The sequence below is a fragment of the Aspergillus caelatus genome (genome assembly GCF_009193585.1).
Source record: "Aspergillus caelatus strain CBS 763.97 unplaced genomic scaffold BDV27scaffold_227, whole genome shotgun sequence".
NCBI lineage: Eukaryota > Fungi > Ascomycota > Eurotiomycetes > Eurotiales > Aspergillaceae > Aspergillus > Aspergillus caelatus.
In genome coordinates, this window is record NW_022475490.1 from 1 (window position 1) to 16,494 (window position 16,494).

Consider the following 16,494-nt stretch of genomic DNA (forward strand, 5'->3'; position numbering starts at 1 on the left):
TTTTTTTTTTTTTTTTTTTCAATCGATACTTAAAAGTTTGTACTTGTTGTTTCACCTTTCTTCGTCTCCTTTTATATTTATAATTTTAAGCCCGTTGCTTCACTTTTGCATCGTTGTCCAGTCTAGACTTGGGCCCGTTTTCAGTTCCTGGCTGTGCACCTGGGGTACATACTCAATCCATGCTAGGGCCCTGAAAAAGTGCTAGGTTGGATTTGGATGCTTGAAGGACAGAACTCCCTTGCTTCTGGTCTTGGGGCACCGGATACCCGCCATCTTTCACACCTTACTTATTGATAATCTCTCTCTTCTTCTCCTTTCTCCTTTTACTTTCACTCGGACCCAATTTTCTATGCTCACGCTGCTAAAGAATCCGGAAACCGCGTGTGTAGCTTGTCGGCGCCTCAGAAGCTGACATTAGAGAATTAGGGGAAAGGCAGAAGAGCCAGGACTCTATCACTGTTGTTTTATTTCTCCACGAGGGCTGTGAGCAACAGGGTCAAATCGTTTCTCACAGAAAAGGAGGAAGGAAGGAGGATTTCTCTTGTAAACCGACTGGTCCGTGTGGTCCTTTGAGGAACAATATGCCTCCAGCCAGTTCGTCGTTTACGGCATTGAATTTGCCAGAAACATTTTCTCTCCCACAATGCATGGAATATTTTACCCTCACCGCTGGTCCCAATACCGATCTCTGGAGGAAGCCCCCAAATGGCGACACGTCCACAGCGCCCATTGTATTCACGTCATTGCGAAATCCATTTATACTGGCGGAAGTGACTGTTAGTGCGGACTGGGAAATGGAATGGGATCAGGGTGGTCTGGTGATTTTTGCCGGAGCCGCACCGCAGTCCTGCTCGTCCGAAAGCGTCCCATTGGATTCCGCAACGCGATCGAGTCGCTCGGGATATCCCCAGATCGCACGACCGTGCAAATGGGTCAAGGCGGGTATGGAGTTTAGCTCGGGCACCCTCAACGCCTCTTCGGTCAGTGCAACTGCGGATGGAGCCGATTGGTGTCTTTCACCGCTCAGCCTCCCTGACAGCGGGCCATCAACCGTGCAGTCGCTGCGTATCAAATTAGAGCGGATCGGCAACTCCCTCTGGATCTGGTACCAGATCCCATCCGCCCTTCCCTATGCCCGGACGCCGAGCGCAGTGAGCAGCACGTGGAAGAAGCTACGGGAGGTGACATGGTTCTTCTACGGCGTTGAAGACAAGTTTATCCATGTTGGAGTTTACGCGAGTCGGCCGAATAACATATCTCGCAACAGCACCATGTGGGAGATGATGAACGGTCCGATCTTGAGCGAGTCTGCAGTCGGCTCTCGGGACTCTTTGGTGGTTGAGTTCGAAGATTTAGAGATATACTAACGACGCCTGACCCTTTACTCCCGATAATATACCATCTGTATTTCTCCCTTTGCAATTTAATCAACGCAGCCACGACCCATGAATGGCTTATGAACTCACGACTCTATGTTTTGTGCCGCTGGTTGAGCCCAACATGTTGAGTCTCTCTCTCTCTCTCTCTTTTTTTTTTTTTCATTTCTCCGATTTACGATAATTGCCTTGAGGATACGGTGTCAGGCATACAGAGGAGCATGATGAGCGTACCGGTGTTTTCCTTTCATTCTGTTCTTTTTTTTTTTTCTTTCTTTTTTCGAGACACTTAATTCAGCGTTTTGATGTATAACGTTCCCTTTGAGATTGAATTCAAAACCTCGTCTTGATCATTTAATATCAACTTGATTGGACACCGACAATCCTGACGACAGACCCGTTACCCCTGGGGATGAGTCAAAGCAAGGATCCGTGACAAAAGATCATGGACCATAGCTAATTTGTTGAATATGCATGATCTGCAGCGGGGTTCACGAGATAGCATTGATCCTCGCTGGAAAATAACAATTTGGGGCCAGGGTGAGGCAAAGGGCAGGAAAGTTCAGTCGTTTATACTTCGGCCGACGATCACTGGGCACTAAACCCAAGTGAGTAGCCAGCGCAGAAGGATAAAGTTACGTCCATTGAAAAACATCATCCTCGGAATAGAGTTGGTTAGGCTGCAATGGGACTAGACGGAGCTCACATCACTGCATTGTCACGGGGTAAGGGTATATCATAAATCCAATGCCTCTTGGGAAATTGCTACGACGGGTGGAAAAGCAGAGGCTGTTACACCGCAGGGAAATAATTACCGAGGGACATAATTTGTTCCACGGCTCTGGAAGCAGTGATTGCTCCACTGACTCACCCAAGGGATGGGGGCCAACACCGTAATGAAGAAAAGACAACAATGACATTCGCAATTGGTATACTGGATTTCTATGACATAATAATTGGTATAGGAGGGTGGACGACTCGCAATGATTTGATGTGCTACTGGTTTTGGCACGTTCGGACAGGTAAGATTGGTTGTCGGTATCAACCATTTCTTGATGAAGCCGAGGGATTGTGATCGAAAAAAAAAAAAAAAAAATGGCAAAGCAAGAGAGGAGTCCAATCTCGATGCCCCGCCTTAGTTCTGCAGATGTAATTTAAATTGCATCGCCCCGGTTTGCGGCATGAGTCTCCAGGCGGACAAGAATAGTAGGCACGTAGATCTTTTGAGGATTGGACCATGTCGTCGTATTTCCAATCCCTTCCGAGAGGATGATATGATTTTCGCAGTTTATAGTGAGCCGAGTGGAGTCCGTAGCGGAGGGCGACTAAACCAGATGGAGTAGAGGGTAATGGTGCCATGACTGCACTATGAGTCTAGTCAGTATAGTTCTCCACTGTGTTTTTTTCTCCTACACGATCCGGCGAGCAGAGTTTTAATTTCTATTTGTTCGTCTTATGAAAATTTCCCTCATCAGCCGACTGGAGGATGATCTGATTTCGGCCAATGTGCACAACATCCGTTATCATTGCATATGGCGCTGTACATCACCAAGGCAATAACTGGCTAGATATTTACCCACTACCTACTAGTACTCAATCTGTTTAAGAACATATTTTATGCTGTTCCCGTGATTGGCGCCGTCCACTCACCGCATTTTCCAGTCGGTAACCAGTGACGTACAGAGTCGATGGGATCACGCAGCCATCGAAGATCTGCAGATAATTTTAATGCGTGCCCTCCATGCGAACCGTCCGGAGGAGTAAGCAATGTATCTAGGTTTTGTCCATCTTGTCAACATGACTCAATTGGTGATATCTACAGATTCATTGAAAGTGGTCCCTGCATTCTCGTATCAGTTCTACTTCATGAATTGGGCACTTTCTTCTTTTTTTTCTTTTTCTTTTTCTTCGTAAACATATGTCTCTTGACTTTATCCCCCTCCCTTAAAGCTCATGCTGTATATATCCATGCGACATAGAAGGACGAATTAAAAAATAAAAAAGCAAAAGCAAAACAATCCGGGAGTGAAATCAGTATCACTGTGACAACTACTTTGCTGCCCCGCCAAACTAATCCCTAAGTTAACGGCCCTTCGGCCACTAGCGGGAGTTCAGTCCCTCCATCAGTCGACCTCACTAACCATCTTAGTCCGGAATTCTCCCTCCTCCATCCTTGAGTGGGGACCCTTCTGTTTTTTTTTATTTTTTTTTTTTCCCTTTCCTTTTTTTTTTGTTACCCATGATTGATTCTGTCTTTCTCCTTTCCTCTCTCCTTTTCTCTCTTCTCCCCTCCTCAACTGATTAACTATCTTACTATTATCATACATCTCTGCCCCAATTGTGAGTTTGGTTTGATCATCAATCAAACTCATACATCTCTGATCTGACCAATCCCACCTCTATAGCCCCTCCAAAGTTTCACCTCCCTTACCTCTCAACCCTATTACCCGATCCATTGTCTGGGAGGCCTCTTCTCTTTTGGTTCCTCGTTTCTGTTTTTTTTATTTTTCTCTGTATATTATTCCGTCGATTCACTCGATATCCCTGTTGTGTAATTGTTCCTTTAAAGCCTCTTTTGCGCTTTGATCTCTTGTTTGATACTTAACGACTGTTACGACCTTGACGATCACAACAATGGTGGAATCCATTACTGAGACTGTCACCATCTCCGTCCGTCGTCCGACCGACACCCCTACCATCTTCGTCGCCGGTACCTTTTCGGAACCTCAATGGGAGCCATTGGAACTGAGTGTTAAGACGATAGAGGTCGAATCGGAATTAGACCCTGGCCTCTACTCGACCGAGTACCTTTTCTTCCGGGATTTCAAGCTGGCTCCGGGGCAATATCAGTACAGATTCCGAGAAGGCGCGACTGGCTCGTGGTTTCACGATGAGTCTGTAAAGAACGGTAAGTTCAAATCGGCTTCAGCAGCCTTTTACGTAACTATCCCGGGTATAACAGCATGGCTAACCAATGCTTTGGAACCATAGCTTCTGGAACGGAGGGCCTGATCAACAATTACCTTACCGTCAAGCCTGCGGCCGAGCAGGAGACTCCCGTCCAGAATGGTGCCAGTGACAAGGCGGAGGAGAGTACAAAGGAACCGGAGTCTGAAGCTTCGGAAAAGGCGGAGCCAGTAACAAATGGCGTTCACAAGTCAAATGGTGTCAACGGAGACGCTGAGCACGAAGCCCCTGTGGCCGACGAGTCTCCCGTCGAGGATCAGAAGACCGAACAAGTCCCTGAGAAACCTGTCGAGACCGATGCCAAAGCAGAGACCGAGGCAGAGCCGAAGGAGACTCTTTCCAATAGCACCAAGGGGCCAAAAGCCAACGGAACTGAATCCGCCGAGCATATCTCCGAGAGCAAGGAGGAGCCCGTGGCCGAGGAGAAGTCGGAGCCGGTGGTAGAAAAGCCCGAGGAGAAGGTGGCTGAATCTCAGCCTGCGGCGGAGAAGGAGGACACTGAAAAGAATGCCGAAGAAGTTCCAGTCACCTCTACCCAGGAGGAGGCGCCGGTCGTGAACGGCGATGCTAAGGTCGAGGCTGAGAAGCAACCGGAGGAATCCCAGCCGCAGAAGGTTGCCGAAGAAGCACCAGTGAAACCCGAGGAGCCTGTTTCTGAGACGTCCGCACCCGAAGTCACGGCTGAAGAATCCCCCGCTCAAGAATTGAAGACCGAGAAACCCATCGCCACCGAGTCCACAGCAGCTGAAACTACTACAGAGCAGCCCGTCACCGAAGAGCAACCGACAGTGGAGGAGACCCCCAAGGAGCCCGCCACAGAGCCTGCCGAGACGAAACAGGCGGAATTTGCTTCTGAGGAACCCGCCAAGGAGGAGCCGACCCCCGAAGAATCCAAGGAAGCTCCCACCGTGGAAGAGCCAGTGAAGGAATCCGTTAAGGAGGAGGAGGTACCGGAACAGCCCAAAGAGACGGTCTCCGAGAAGCCCGCTGCTGAAGAGGTCGTTAAGGAAGAGATCACCGAAGAACCGAAGGACGCTTCCGCCACCGAGGAGCCAGCTGAGAAGCTTGACGAGTCGGAGAAGGCTCCTGTTCAAGAGGAGACGGTGGTGGAAGAGCCTAAGGAGACGACCAAAGAACCTGTCAAGGAAGAGACACCCGCCACTGAAACGCCTGTGGCTGAGGAGCCCGCTGTCGAAGAGCCGGTCGAGGAGAAGGCGGCGCCGGAAGAGCTTAAAGACACATCCACCGCTGAGCCAGCCGTTGCGGAAGAACCAGTTAAGGAGACTGTCAAGGAAGAGCCGGTCCCTGAAAAGATCGAGGAGCCTGCCACTGAGCCAGCCGTTGCTGAAGAACCTGTTAAGGAGACTGTTAAGGAAGAGCCAGTCCCTGAAGAAACCTCTGAACCAGCAGTTGCTGAAGAACCAGTCAAGGAGACTGTCAAGGAAGAGCCGGTCTCTGAAAAGACCGAGCAGCCAGCCGTTGCTGAAGAACCAGTTAAGGAGACTGTTAAGGAAGAGCCAGTCCCTGAAGAAACCTCTGAGCCAGCCGCTGCTGAAGAACCAGCGAAGGAGCCTGTCAAGGAGGAGGCAGTATCAGAGGCACCTAAGGAGGCACCTGTTGAGGAGCCTGCTACTAACGGCACTGCTGCTCAGGATAAGCCGTCTACCGAGGAAACTGTTGCTGAAGCGGTGAAGGAGGTGCCAGTTGTCGAAGAGTCTAAGGAGACTCTGTCCACTGCAACTCCAGACGCTCAGGAATCGGTTGCTCAAGAACTCGCTACCGAAACCTCTGCCACTGAGGATGTCCCCAGCGAACCCACGAAGGAGGCAGCCGCCGAGAAGCCCACAACCGCCGATGTTGTAGCAGAGGAACCAGCGAAGGAGACAGCAACAGAAGAGACCGAAGTCGAGAAGCCTGTCATTGAAGCACCTGTTGAAGCCAGTTCCGAAGCACCGGCAAAGGAGTCTGTTCCAGAGAGCACTACGGCTGAGGCTGCTGTCGAAACGGAAGAATCGCAACAGCCTGCCGAGGAGACTTCCGAGCCAGCTGTCCAGGATGAAAAGGCGCCCACCCAAAAGCCGGTAGAAGAGACCAAGGCTGAGCCTGCTTCGGAAGAAACCAACACGAAGGAAGAGGTTGCTCAATCCTCTGTCGAGGGAAAACCCGCCGAAGAGGCCGCGCTGGTGTTTTCTGCGGAAGAAAGCGAGAAGGTTGTCGCCGAAGCCGCTAAGGAAGAGGAAGTTCCAGAGGAAACCTCTGCGAAGGCGCCTGTTGAGGTGGAGGCTACAACTGCTGAGCCTGTCGTTGAAGAAACAACCACTGGGGAGCCCGCTAAGGACTTGACGAAGAAGGAACCGGCTACACAGGAACCTGTCTCTGAAGTGCCCGCTGCTGAGGAACCAATCAAGGCGTCAGGCCCTGAAGACGTGGTAGAAGAGCCTACAACGGAAGAAAAACCCGCCGAGGTCACCGAGCAAGAGACTAAGGAGCCGACCACCGAAGAATCTAAGGAGATGAAGCCTGCTGCTGAGGAAGGGACCCCCGAAGAGCCCGTTAAGGAAACTCCCGTTGTTGAGCAACCAGTTGAGTCCGAGCCCGCCAAGGAAGCCGAACCCGTGAAGCCCACCGCAGAGGAGCCTGTTAAGGAGCTCGTTGCTGAAGTGGCTGCTGTCCAAGAGCCCACTCCTGTCGAGCAACCTGCTGCTGTCAAGGAATCTGTCGCTGCTGAGCCTTCTACGGAGGAGCCTTCTACGGAGGAGCCTTCTACGGAGGAGCCTGCTGCGGAACAGCCCGCCAAGGAATCTGAGCCCGTGACTGAATTGTTATCTACTGAAGAGCCTGCCACGAAGCAAACGGCCGAACTTGAGCCAGTTGAGCAGCCAGTGGCGGAAGAAAAGCCTATGGATGACTCCACTGGAAAGCCAGCAACTGAGGAGGCAGTGACTGAAGAACCGGTCCCAGAACCAGCTGAGAAGGCCGTGGTTGCCGAGACACCTGCTACCGAGGAAGTCGTTGAAAAGGCTTCTACCGAAGAGCCTGCTAAGGAGCCTGTCTCCGAGGAGCCGGTCGCTGATAAGTCTGCTGAGCAGCCGGCTTCGTCGAATGTGGTCGAGGAGACTGCTGAATCTTCTAAGGCTGTTGTCCCTGAGGAAATCACCTCGAACGAGGTTGAGCCTACTGTGTTGCAGTCCCATGAGGAGAAGCCGGAAGAGGCGACTGAGCTACCTAAGGAGGAGACTGTTGCAGCTGAGCCTGTGGCTGTTGAGACCTCTGCTGAACAGACGGCCCCAGAGACTGAACCTGAGGTTGCACCCAAGGCTGAAGCTGAAGAGGCTGTGACCACTCAGAAGGAGGAGCCTACCAGCGAGCCAGTAGCAGCAGCCCCTGCTGAGGCTGAGGAGGAGCCTGTATCGGCTTCTTCTGGCGAGTCTCCTGTTGAGAAAGAGAGCACTGAAACAGCTGAAGTCATCCCCGAGGCCACGAAGGAGGATGCTCCTGAACAGGATGGAAAGGATGGCGTCTCAGCCGAGCTGATTGGTGCGGGTACTGCGGTGGCAGCAGCTGCCACCGCAGGCGCTGTTGCCGTAGGACTGGCTGCTTCATCGCATAAGGATAAGGAACAAGAAGCCGCGTCTGCGGATAAAAGCTCCAAGTCTGTAGAAGAGTCTCAACCCAGCAAGGGCGAGGACAAGGCTGCCAGCCCTGCTCCTGAGTCTCAACTATCAGCCAGTAAGGAAGCACCATCGTCTACTTTGAAGAAGCCTGAAACTGATATCAATGAACCATGTTCAGGATCCGAAGAGCTAGCTGCGTCAACCAACGAACCATCCACTTCTGCCGAGCCCACAACTGCGACAGAAACCACTGCTGACAAGGCTATGGCTCAGAAGGGCGACACCTCTCGTTCTCCAAGCCAGACTCGGGCCGTTACTCTCAGCAATGCCAAGAATGATGGCTGGTTGAAGGTCATCCTTCGCGCCGTCTTCGTCAACTTCTTTGGAGCCATCTTCTCTCCTTTCCGCCGTCGCCCCAGGAACGACCAGTAAATCTGCAGTGTGAATATTCCTCGCACTTCTTCCATGCATATCATCACCGACTCCTATGGGATCTGAAAGTGTGTCCTTAACCCATTGTTACTAATTAATGCATCTTTTTAGCATGCATATACCCGGCTTTGTTGACCAAGCTTCTTGTCACTCATTTTGCTCGCCTTAATTTGATTCCCCTGTATTTGACTTGTGTGCTTTATCAACTCAGCTTATTGTTATCTGTTCTGTTCATTTTATTTCTCCTCTCCAGAATGTGTCGATTATTGTCCGCGAGTCTGTTGTGCCAAAACTGATAGTAGTTAACAAAACTTGTTTTGTTTTGCCATCGATTTATGTTTACCAGTATGTAGTGATGCGATTATGATTGATGATAATGAAGATTTGAAGATTATTTCACCAGGTTTTGTTCTTGGACTGTGTCTACTCCTTCGGATAAGCCTGCTCCTATCACATCAACAAATTGAATACGGTCAATCCGTAACAAAATTGTAAGAAGATAGAAGAGGTAGCAACCAGGAGATAGGCTGTGAAATGCAATCATTCAAGTAACTGAAAGATGCCCATTCTTCCTGGCGAATCCCGTCTCCAAAAGTCATATCCAACTTGGACACAACTTCCCCCGCAACGACTTCTTAGGTTGTTTGATCCTTTGACCTGCCCCAACATCCATTCTCATTTATACACTGTACGGCTCTTAAGTTGGGGAGATTTACATAAAAAAGATATATTGTTTCTTGTGGGGGGTCCATCCAAGATACGTACGGAGTAGATATAACAGGTGTCAATCACCAAAGTCTTTCTATCAGTCGAGCAAAAAAAGAAAGTAAAATTGTATCTCTGTCCAGAAAAGTAGATTCGCTCTCAATGTCCAGAATCAAGCTGATATCAAGGTATCTAAAGGGACTTGTACGTTACATACATATCCCACGCCATATCCAGACAGAAAGCAAGGGGTGTTTCTGATAGAGATGCTAAAAAGGGAAGAAAGAGTCAAGACAAGCCCCGAACTCCAAATCCCTGATCCCATAACTCCGGTGAACATGAGTAGAGAGTAAGAGAAGATAGGGAAAAGAAAGGAAACAGCCACAGCTAATTCCATGTGCGTCACTTGGGGATGTGTGAGTGAAATTCACGTCTCGCGCTGTGGCTCGTGCCCCAGCAACACAACACAACACAAGTGAAGGCATCAGCTTCGCCACATACAAATCTTGTTTACTTGTTTGTTTCTTATAGTGAAAGAGCAACACCCGAAAGTTGATTTCCTCAAATCATCTCGCGATATGGCAGACCAACGTAAATGCAATAGAACAACAATGCACCGACTTGTTCTTCAAGTATCTCGTTTGCTTTAGTGAATATCTTTTGATTGGCTATTTCGTTTCATTTCATTGTTCGTCATGACGGACTCTGATAAAGACCAGGAGGCTCAGACTAGATCTGAGTCTGAGGATAAGGAGTTGAAAGAGAGACCCAAGGTCAAACTGCCTCTTGTGCCCACCGTGCCTGGTAATGCTTGGTCGCAGATGAGGGCTCGTGGGCAAGAATGTATTCGTGAAAGGGAGCTGCATAAGTTGGAGTTTGGTGAGTTGGGGTATGACCCTAATACAGGTATGTTATGTCTCCCCTCCCTTGTCGCTGTTGGCTTGACTTTGCTGAAGTGAGTAGTGATAAGTCGTCCAACCGCGTCCTATTCTTCAAGGTCTAGTACGATGAGGAAATCGTCTAGACTAGATTACGACGAGGCTCTCGCCCTCCCGATGCCTAAGCCCCGTCTTATAGCTGTCAGTAGTTCTGCTCCTGTGCTTGAGCCGACGGTTTCAAAGGCAAACGTCCTCACAAAGTTGAGTGGTTTGAAGAGACAGGGCGCTATGGAGCCCCATCCTGGTGATAAGAGTGCGGGTACAAAGGCCGAAGGTGAAAAGAAAAGGTCCATGATCGCGACGCTGAGATCGAGACTCAGCTTCAAGGAGCTTGGTAAGGAGTTTCGTAAGGCTCAAAATCCTCCACTTAGCACTATGCCTCGACTGCCACCGAGTGTTGGAATTCCACAGGTCGAAAAGACCAAACAATCGCCGCCTGGGTCATTTGACTTTGATGAGGAAAGGCTATATGCCCCCAAGCCCAGAGATCCTGGAGTGCACCCTGCATCTGATCCAGTCCAGACCTCTAGGTTTTCGGACTCAGGTAGCTTCGAGAGCTCTAAACAGAGCACCTCATCCTGCCCTGCACAGCAGGCTAAGGGTGATGGCAGGCTTGATGCAGAAACTCTTAAAGACACACAGAAACAACATCGGCCTCATCACAAAGTGGGAAACGTGGAGCCTATGACGCGCCTTGACACTGTCCTGATTGACGGCTCATCTCCTCTAGCCAGCACAGGCGATACCAGCAGGGGCCATCCGGCGGTTGTCGATGCGGAACAACGCTATATCAGTATGAAGGTGGAGAACGAACCATCAGTTCCCTCTAAGTCAAATACTGATGTCACCTCTACTATGAACCCAGCTTCAACATCCAATGCACCAAAAGGTATTGCACCAGTGTCCTCGCTGCGCGAACACAAACAGAGCAAGGTGGAGAAAGATCGTCCGCTAGTCGTCTCATCGGATCAGCAGAGGCCACTGTCTGTCAGGACACAGGATCAAGCTGAAGTAACTACCCCGTCTGGGCAGTACAGCAGGCACTCATCTACTAGATCACGGGAGCAAAGAGCCTCGAACTCTGGACAGGCTGAACCTGTTTTCGACCCAACACATATGAGGATGCTCTTCGATTCTCAGCTCCCTATGGATGATCCTCGTTTCTACTCTGGCGTGACGACTCACGGAGGTTATGCACCTCCTCCACCGCACCCGGGCTATCAAAACACAGTAACGCTGGAGCAGCAGATATCCACCTACATGGATTCGCTTCACATCCACGTTGACGGCACGGCCAACAAACTTGCCCGGTCATTCGAAAACAGCAGCAACTGGTCAACGGATCAAATCCTGAGGCACACAGGGCATCTGTCGGATCTTATGCGCAAGCTCAATACCCGAGTGATGAGCGACACTGAAGTGACGAGAGAGCTGCAGAGGGTCATGATGGAGGTAAAGATTCAAGTCGGCGCTATACAGCGCGAGCAGCATCAGATGGAAGACAGGATGACACAGCTCTTCCAGAGCGAGTACAACAAACTGAAGGGCGAGATTAACGTGTTGGCCTCGACCGTAAGGTCCACCCTCCCCTACAACTCAGCACAGGATGCAAGATCCATCAATACCAGGTTGCAGGGGAGCCGAGATGTCCTCAGATGGAGTAAAGACAATGAAAGGCCACAAAAGTTCAGGAAGATGAAGTCACGTCAGATGAGGATGGAAGATGTTGTGACAAAGAACACAGAGAGCAGAGGAGGGGAAGAACACAACTGTGAATCTGTCGCACTGAACAAACACGCCGAGGAACACACGCTTACTGATGATGTTCCAACGCCTATGGCAGTTTTTCCCACTCCAAGTTTCCATGGCGATGACAGGAAAGATTACTTCACTGAGCCTCACTCCAGAAGACTCATCCTGAAAGACCCGAGCACAAAATCCCCTGGAAGTCCAGAACCTCTGCACAGCAGCTCCGCTAAAGGCAAAGAAAGAACTACTAGCAGCCAAACTCTTGTTCACAAAGCAAGCGCTGAAATCATGAAGTTCCCAGCTAAGATGGGCCTTTTCTATCCTTTCCGCCGTGGCCGTGATCGACGTAGCAGCGAAAGCAAAATTGCAAGCCGCTCTTTGCCTCCTACCAAGCGCAGCAAAGATGATAAAACTTCTGAAGAGCCAGAGTCCATGAAACAAGAACCACTTCCATTTACACCCGCCATGCAGACAAGCGCTATTGCTACTACTGGTGCAGAGCATCGCCAGGTGGAGATTAGCCCCAGCAGAGTTCATCCCGCTCTGCGCAATCTTGCTCAGCAACAGATCATGGCTGAACGTGAGCGCCTCGATACTCAGAATACCATGACGCCCAGGCAGCTCCTACGATCCTCCCGATCCTTTCAGGACCTGAATTCTCGCTCCAGAAATGCTGCATCGTTTGATTGGATTGATAGCTCAATCGAAAGTCCTTCGGAGTCTACAAGTCGCAGTCAGAACCAGCAGGATCTCGCTATGGGATTCCCTGCTCTTTCAACGGCTCCACTCCGCTCGTCTTCTAGAGCAGATTCGCCATTGACAGCTTTCGCTGAAGCACGGATGTCTCAGGCTTCAGATGTTTCTTTTGGTTACCGTGGCCCCACCCCTCCTCCCAGAGAGTCTGAAGCGAGCGAGTCGGGCCTACCAACCTGGTATCAGGCAGCCTACGCATACAAGCCCATCGAAAAGCCAGAGGACGATTGATATGAAACTATCAGTTCATAGTAAGATTACTATTTGCTTTCAAGCATTCCACGCCGTGACGATTTCATTTCCTCGGTAGTCTTTATTGGGTTGGAACCTTGGCTGGGGTAACTGCGTATGACTTGGCGCACTAAGATGGTCGTTTGGGAGTTTGGTACTCAAGGGGTATTGGCATTTGTTATTGAACGGAAGGGGATAACATTGGATGGTTTAACAGGACAAAAGTTGGGACCAAAAGTCGGTAATGGTGTGAGATTTCATTTCAGATTGACGCTTGCAGTTGACCTGCTCACGTGTTCTAAGATTACCGGGTATCATGATCTGGCTAACCAAAAAGAACAAAAAAAAGGGCGTAAAAAGGACATAAGAGAAAAAGAAAAGGAAACATTTCAGTTTATGGATTAAACATGAGGAATGTGTTCTTTTAAATGGGGATGAAATGTCATGTTGATACATTGCAAATAGCCTTAATGACAAATGCTTTATTTCTTCGAGATCATCTTCTCCATGTCCATGGCAGCATCCCGGACTTGGGGACAGTAGTGTAGTCGCAGTAATTCTCCCTCCCATACCGTCCCAGCAAAGACATTGGTTGCTTCTATATCTGTTGCGTAGGGATTGTATACACCATCGCCTTTACGCTCCTCACTGTACCACAATGAAGAGATACGATTTGCGTGATGCTTCGTTACCTGGTTTAGAAGGGAAAGCGTGGCAATAGCGGACTTCTCAGGGACCTGGAGCGATGTCGTCAGGAGTCGTTTAGTGAAGCTACCAACACGCACCGGAGGTGGTATTCCTTGTGCGCGGGACAACAGTGTGGACTGAAGGCAGCGGAGCAGCAGAACTGTCGGAGTCTGAAAGTTGACCTTGTTCCTCGACTTGAATTGCTCCGTCGAGCTGTTATCATCTGGATCGGGGAGCCGAAGAGATTTGTTGGGGTTGAATTCAATGTCAGGGTTGATCGAGTGAGAGTATAGGGAGCGATAAAGATGCTTGATAAAAAAGCTTAAGTCAAGATGAAGTGTACCTGCCGCCTTGCTAGCATCCTGTCCTTGAAGGAGCGCAAAGGCAGTAACGGTACAAAGGAGGGCTTCGCGCTGAGAATCTCTTGATGCTGTCATGGATTCAGGATCCTCATCCTCCACGTCGTTGTCTTCAAATTCGTCGCGATCAGCGTGCCCGATCAAGTCCTTCAGAGCTTCGAGTAAGTCGCCAAAGAAATCTTGGTTGATCAGATGCGCGTATTTAGCAAGGCCCTCGAGTACCGGGCCCATAAGAGTAGGAATGCGGAGTTTCAGAATGCGGAAGTAAACCCCAAACACAAGCTTCAAGGTCTCCGCTTGGTTCTTATCTCTTTCCTCGTGGGATACTAAGGCGTCAGCTTCCTTCATATCCTTCTCCACGGCCTTCCGCTCCTTTTGGATCTTGCGCTCCCGTTTAGTGCGGAATTCTTTCTTTTGCTTCTTCTTCCCACGGAATGTATCCTCCTCTGGCTCACGGTCAACCCGGTCTCTTGATGCCTTGGAAGAGAATTCGGAGAGCAGCCGGAGGTGTAGGAAGGTGTCCAGGACGCTTTCGTTGATTCTAAATTCCTTCGCCTTCATCATCTTCGACAGGAGACGAACGGCTTCAAGGGAGACGACTCCATCCTCGTCTCTTGCGAAGACTTCTTCGATTGTTTCCCGGCATTTGACAAAATCAGCATCCACTTGTCTCTTTGCGAGCCGGTTGACAAGAATTTTCAAGAGCTCCCCGCGAAAGTTAAAATGTGGTACGGAAAGGAGCATGTTGCCAGCACAGTTGATCGCAATACTTTTTAAACTAGGGTCAACTTCCTCCTGTGAGGCTTTAGACGGCTTGGTAAGCTCAGTCAACTTCTGAACGTAGTGTTTATAATGTGAAAGAAGCGACTGTTCGTAGTTTTGCAGTTTGCGCACTTCTTTCGATAACTTAGTAGACATTTCTCCATCACTGAGAGGCCGGATGCGGTAGCCCGGGATCACGTCCTTAAATATGGCGGCTTGCGAGGCAAGAGCTAGCTTCTTGATTGCAACGTGCGCGCCGTTGTTAACCATTTCAGCCATTGTTTTGAAAGAGCCAAGATGTTCCTCCGGGTCTTCATTTATCAAAGTCGCCAGCTTTGCAAGTTCTTCTTTCGCCTGTAAGATCTGCAATTTCATCGGAATTTTGGGCTTCTCCTCCTCCGCAGGTGTTTCCTCATCCTCGTCCATGTCAGCCTCGGCGTCGGAGGCTACATCCTCCTCATCGTCATCGGTGCCAAGGAAACTGTCAGACTCTTCAGGCTCCGGTTCCTCAATGTTTTGCAAACCCTCCGCGGTTTTGATAGGTAGCCTTGTCCTCTCCTTATCTTTTTTGCCCATCTTGCGCGGACGGCGCTCGTAGTCTTGTTCGAGATCCCATTCGGAAGCGTTGCTGTAGAAGTTGTTCAAGGCTGAGCCCTTGGGGGTGCCATTGCCTTCATCACCAGGAGGACTCAAGCGTCTCCTTTTATTCGTGCGTCCTGGAGCCATGACGATTTTTATCGAGCAACCGAATTGTCGTGGTGAGGGTCGATGGTTGGTTTTGAGCGGTTCCCGTCCGAAACTTTTTTTTTTCTGCGGTGCCAAGACTTATGCCAAAAGCTCTCCACCTTAAACTTTTCTGGATTTTTTGTCCGCGGAGCTTTTCTTCGACTGCGAACAACCCGCATCAATCACTCAAAATGCGTCAACTCACTGAACAAGAGACAAAAACGCTTTTCGAAAAGCTGGCCAACTATACTGGTCGCTCGCTGAACAACCTTATTACTACATCCGATGACCCCAATGACCGATATGTATTCCGTCTCCATGGAAATCGTGTCTATTATATGAAACTGTCCTTGGCCAATCTTTCGACAGCCATTCCTCGCGCAAACCTTCTCTCACTTGGTACCTGCATCGGAAAGTTTACCAAGAGTGGCCAGTTCAGGCTGCACATCACTGGTAAGATCTCTATCAACTTTTAGCGATCAATGAACAGATCTCTGACTTCTACAGCTTTGGATGTGATTGCTCCCCACGCTAGATACAAGGTCTGGATCAAACAGAACGGAGAGATGCCCTTCCTGTACGGTGGAAATGTGGTAAAGGCGCACGTCAACCGGTGGTCAGACGATTGTCCAGAACACGCAGGTGTTGTTGTTTTCAACTCCAATGATACTCCTTTGGTAAGACAGTCGTTGACACAGCGAATATGGCGGTATAAGTTACTAACATTGTCTCAGGGCTTTGGAGTTACTGCCCGGTCTAGCGCCGAAGCGAGGAAATTGGAGCCAACAGCCATTACCGTGTTCCGCCAGGGAGATATAGGAGAATACCTGAGAGAGGTGTGTTATATCTTGATTGTGGAAGTCCTTGCACACATCGCAGCTTACTGACTTTTGCCTAGGAAGATACTCTCTTTACGACGTAAAGGAAAATCGTTGCATACGCGGGATCATTCATGGAATTTGGATGCTAGATACCTGGGGGTTCTCGCAGGAGTTCTGGAGTCATCTGTCTGTTTCAATAGAAAAGTTTTTACCTTTGTTCTTCAGCATACTGTATCCATAATCATATGCGATCACAACAGCCCGTTTCCCCCTGGCCTAAACCCAACTATATCCTTTCTGACGTTTCCAGATATGTCGTCTCTCATGACATTTTCAAGTACTTGGTTCAATAATTATGTAGACATTCAACCCCA

At 49.6% G+C, this 16,494-nt stretch overlaps 6 protein-coding genes across 6 annotated transcripts; 5 read left to right on the forward strand and 1 right to left on the reverse strand.

The window, feature by feature from the left end:
• The first annotated feature begins 9 nt into the window (after nucleotides 1-9).
• BDV27DRAFT_135022 (uncharacterized protein) lies at nucleotides 10-1,531 on the forward strand. Its single transcript, XM_032068428.1, has one exon. The coding sequence runs from the start codon at nucleotides 582-584 to the stop codon at nucleotides 1,365-1,367; it is 786 nt and encodes a 261-aa protein (XP_031923203.1). The 5' UTR covers nucleotides 10-581; the 3' UTR covers nucleotides 1,368-1,531.
• A 2,092-nt stretch (nucleotides 1,532-3,623) lies between these two features.
• Nucleotides 3,624-8,784, forward strand: BDV27DRAFT_44527 (PT repeat family protein). The gene is made up of 2 exons (XM_032076654.1): nucleotides 3,624-4,284; nucleotides 4,368-8,784. The coding sequence occupies exons 1-2, from the start codon at nucleotides 4,011-4,013 to the stop codon at nucleotides 8,387-8,389; spliced, it is 4,296 nt and encodes a 1,431-aa protein (XP_031923204.1). The 5' UTR covers nucleotides 3,624-4,010; the 3' UTR covers nucleotides 8,390-8,784.
• Nucleotides 8,785-9,214: 430 nt separating this feature from the next.
• Nucleotides 9,215-12,765, forward strand: BDV27DRAFT_168069 (uncharacterized protein; the record flags this gene model as incomplete). Its single annotated transcript, XM_032074670.1, has 2 exons — nucleotides 9,215-10,049; nucleotides 10,092-12,765. Exons 1-2 carry the CDS (start codon nucleotides 9,790-9,792, stop codon nucleotides 12,763-12,765), a joined length of 2,934 nt encoding a protein of 977 aa, XP_031923205.1. The 5' UTR covers nucleotides 9,215-9,789.
• Nucleotides 12,766-13,007: 242 nt separating this feature from the next.
• On the reverse strand, nucleotides 13,008-14,892 carry BDV27DRAFT_135031 (nuclear export protein Noc3). Its single transcript, XM_032068429.1, has one exon. It carries the CDS (start codon nucleotides 14,850-14,852, stop codon nucleotides 13,248-13,250), a length of 1,605 nt encoding a protein of 534 aa, XP_031923206.1. The 5' UTR covers nucleotides 14,853-14,892; the 3' UTR covers nucleotides 13,008-13,247.
• Nucleotides 14,893-15,412, forward strand: BDV27DRAFT_135032 (uncharacterized protein). Its single transcript, XM_032068430.1, has one exon. It carries the CDS (start codon nucleotides 14,998-15,000, stop codon nucleotides 15,169-15,171), a length of 174 nt encoding a protein of 57 aa, XP_031923207.1. The 5' UTR covers nucleotides 14,893-14,997; the 3' UTR covers nucleotides 15,172-15,412.
• Nucleotides 15,413-15,464: 52 nt separating this feature from the next.
• Nucleotides 15,465-16,384, forward strand: BDV27DRAFT_44535 (ribosome biosynthesis protein NIP7). The gene is made up of 4 exons (XM_032076655.1): nucleotides 15,465-15,752; nucleotides 15,807-15,976; nucleotides 16,034-16,135; nucleotides 16,198-16,384. The coding sequence occupies exons 1-4, from the start codon at nucleotides 15,491-15,493 to the stop codon at nucleotides 16,219-16,221; spliced, it is 558 nt and encodes a 185-aa protein (XP_031923208.1). The 5' UTR covers nucleotides 15,465-15,490; the 3' UTR covers nucleotides 16,222-16,384.
• Nucleotides 16,385-16,494: the final 110 nt, after the last annotated feature.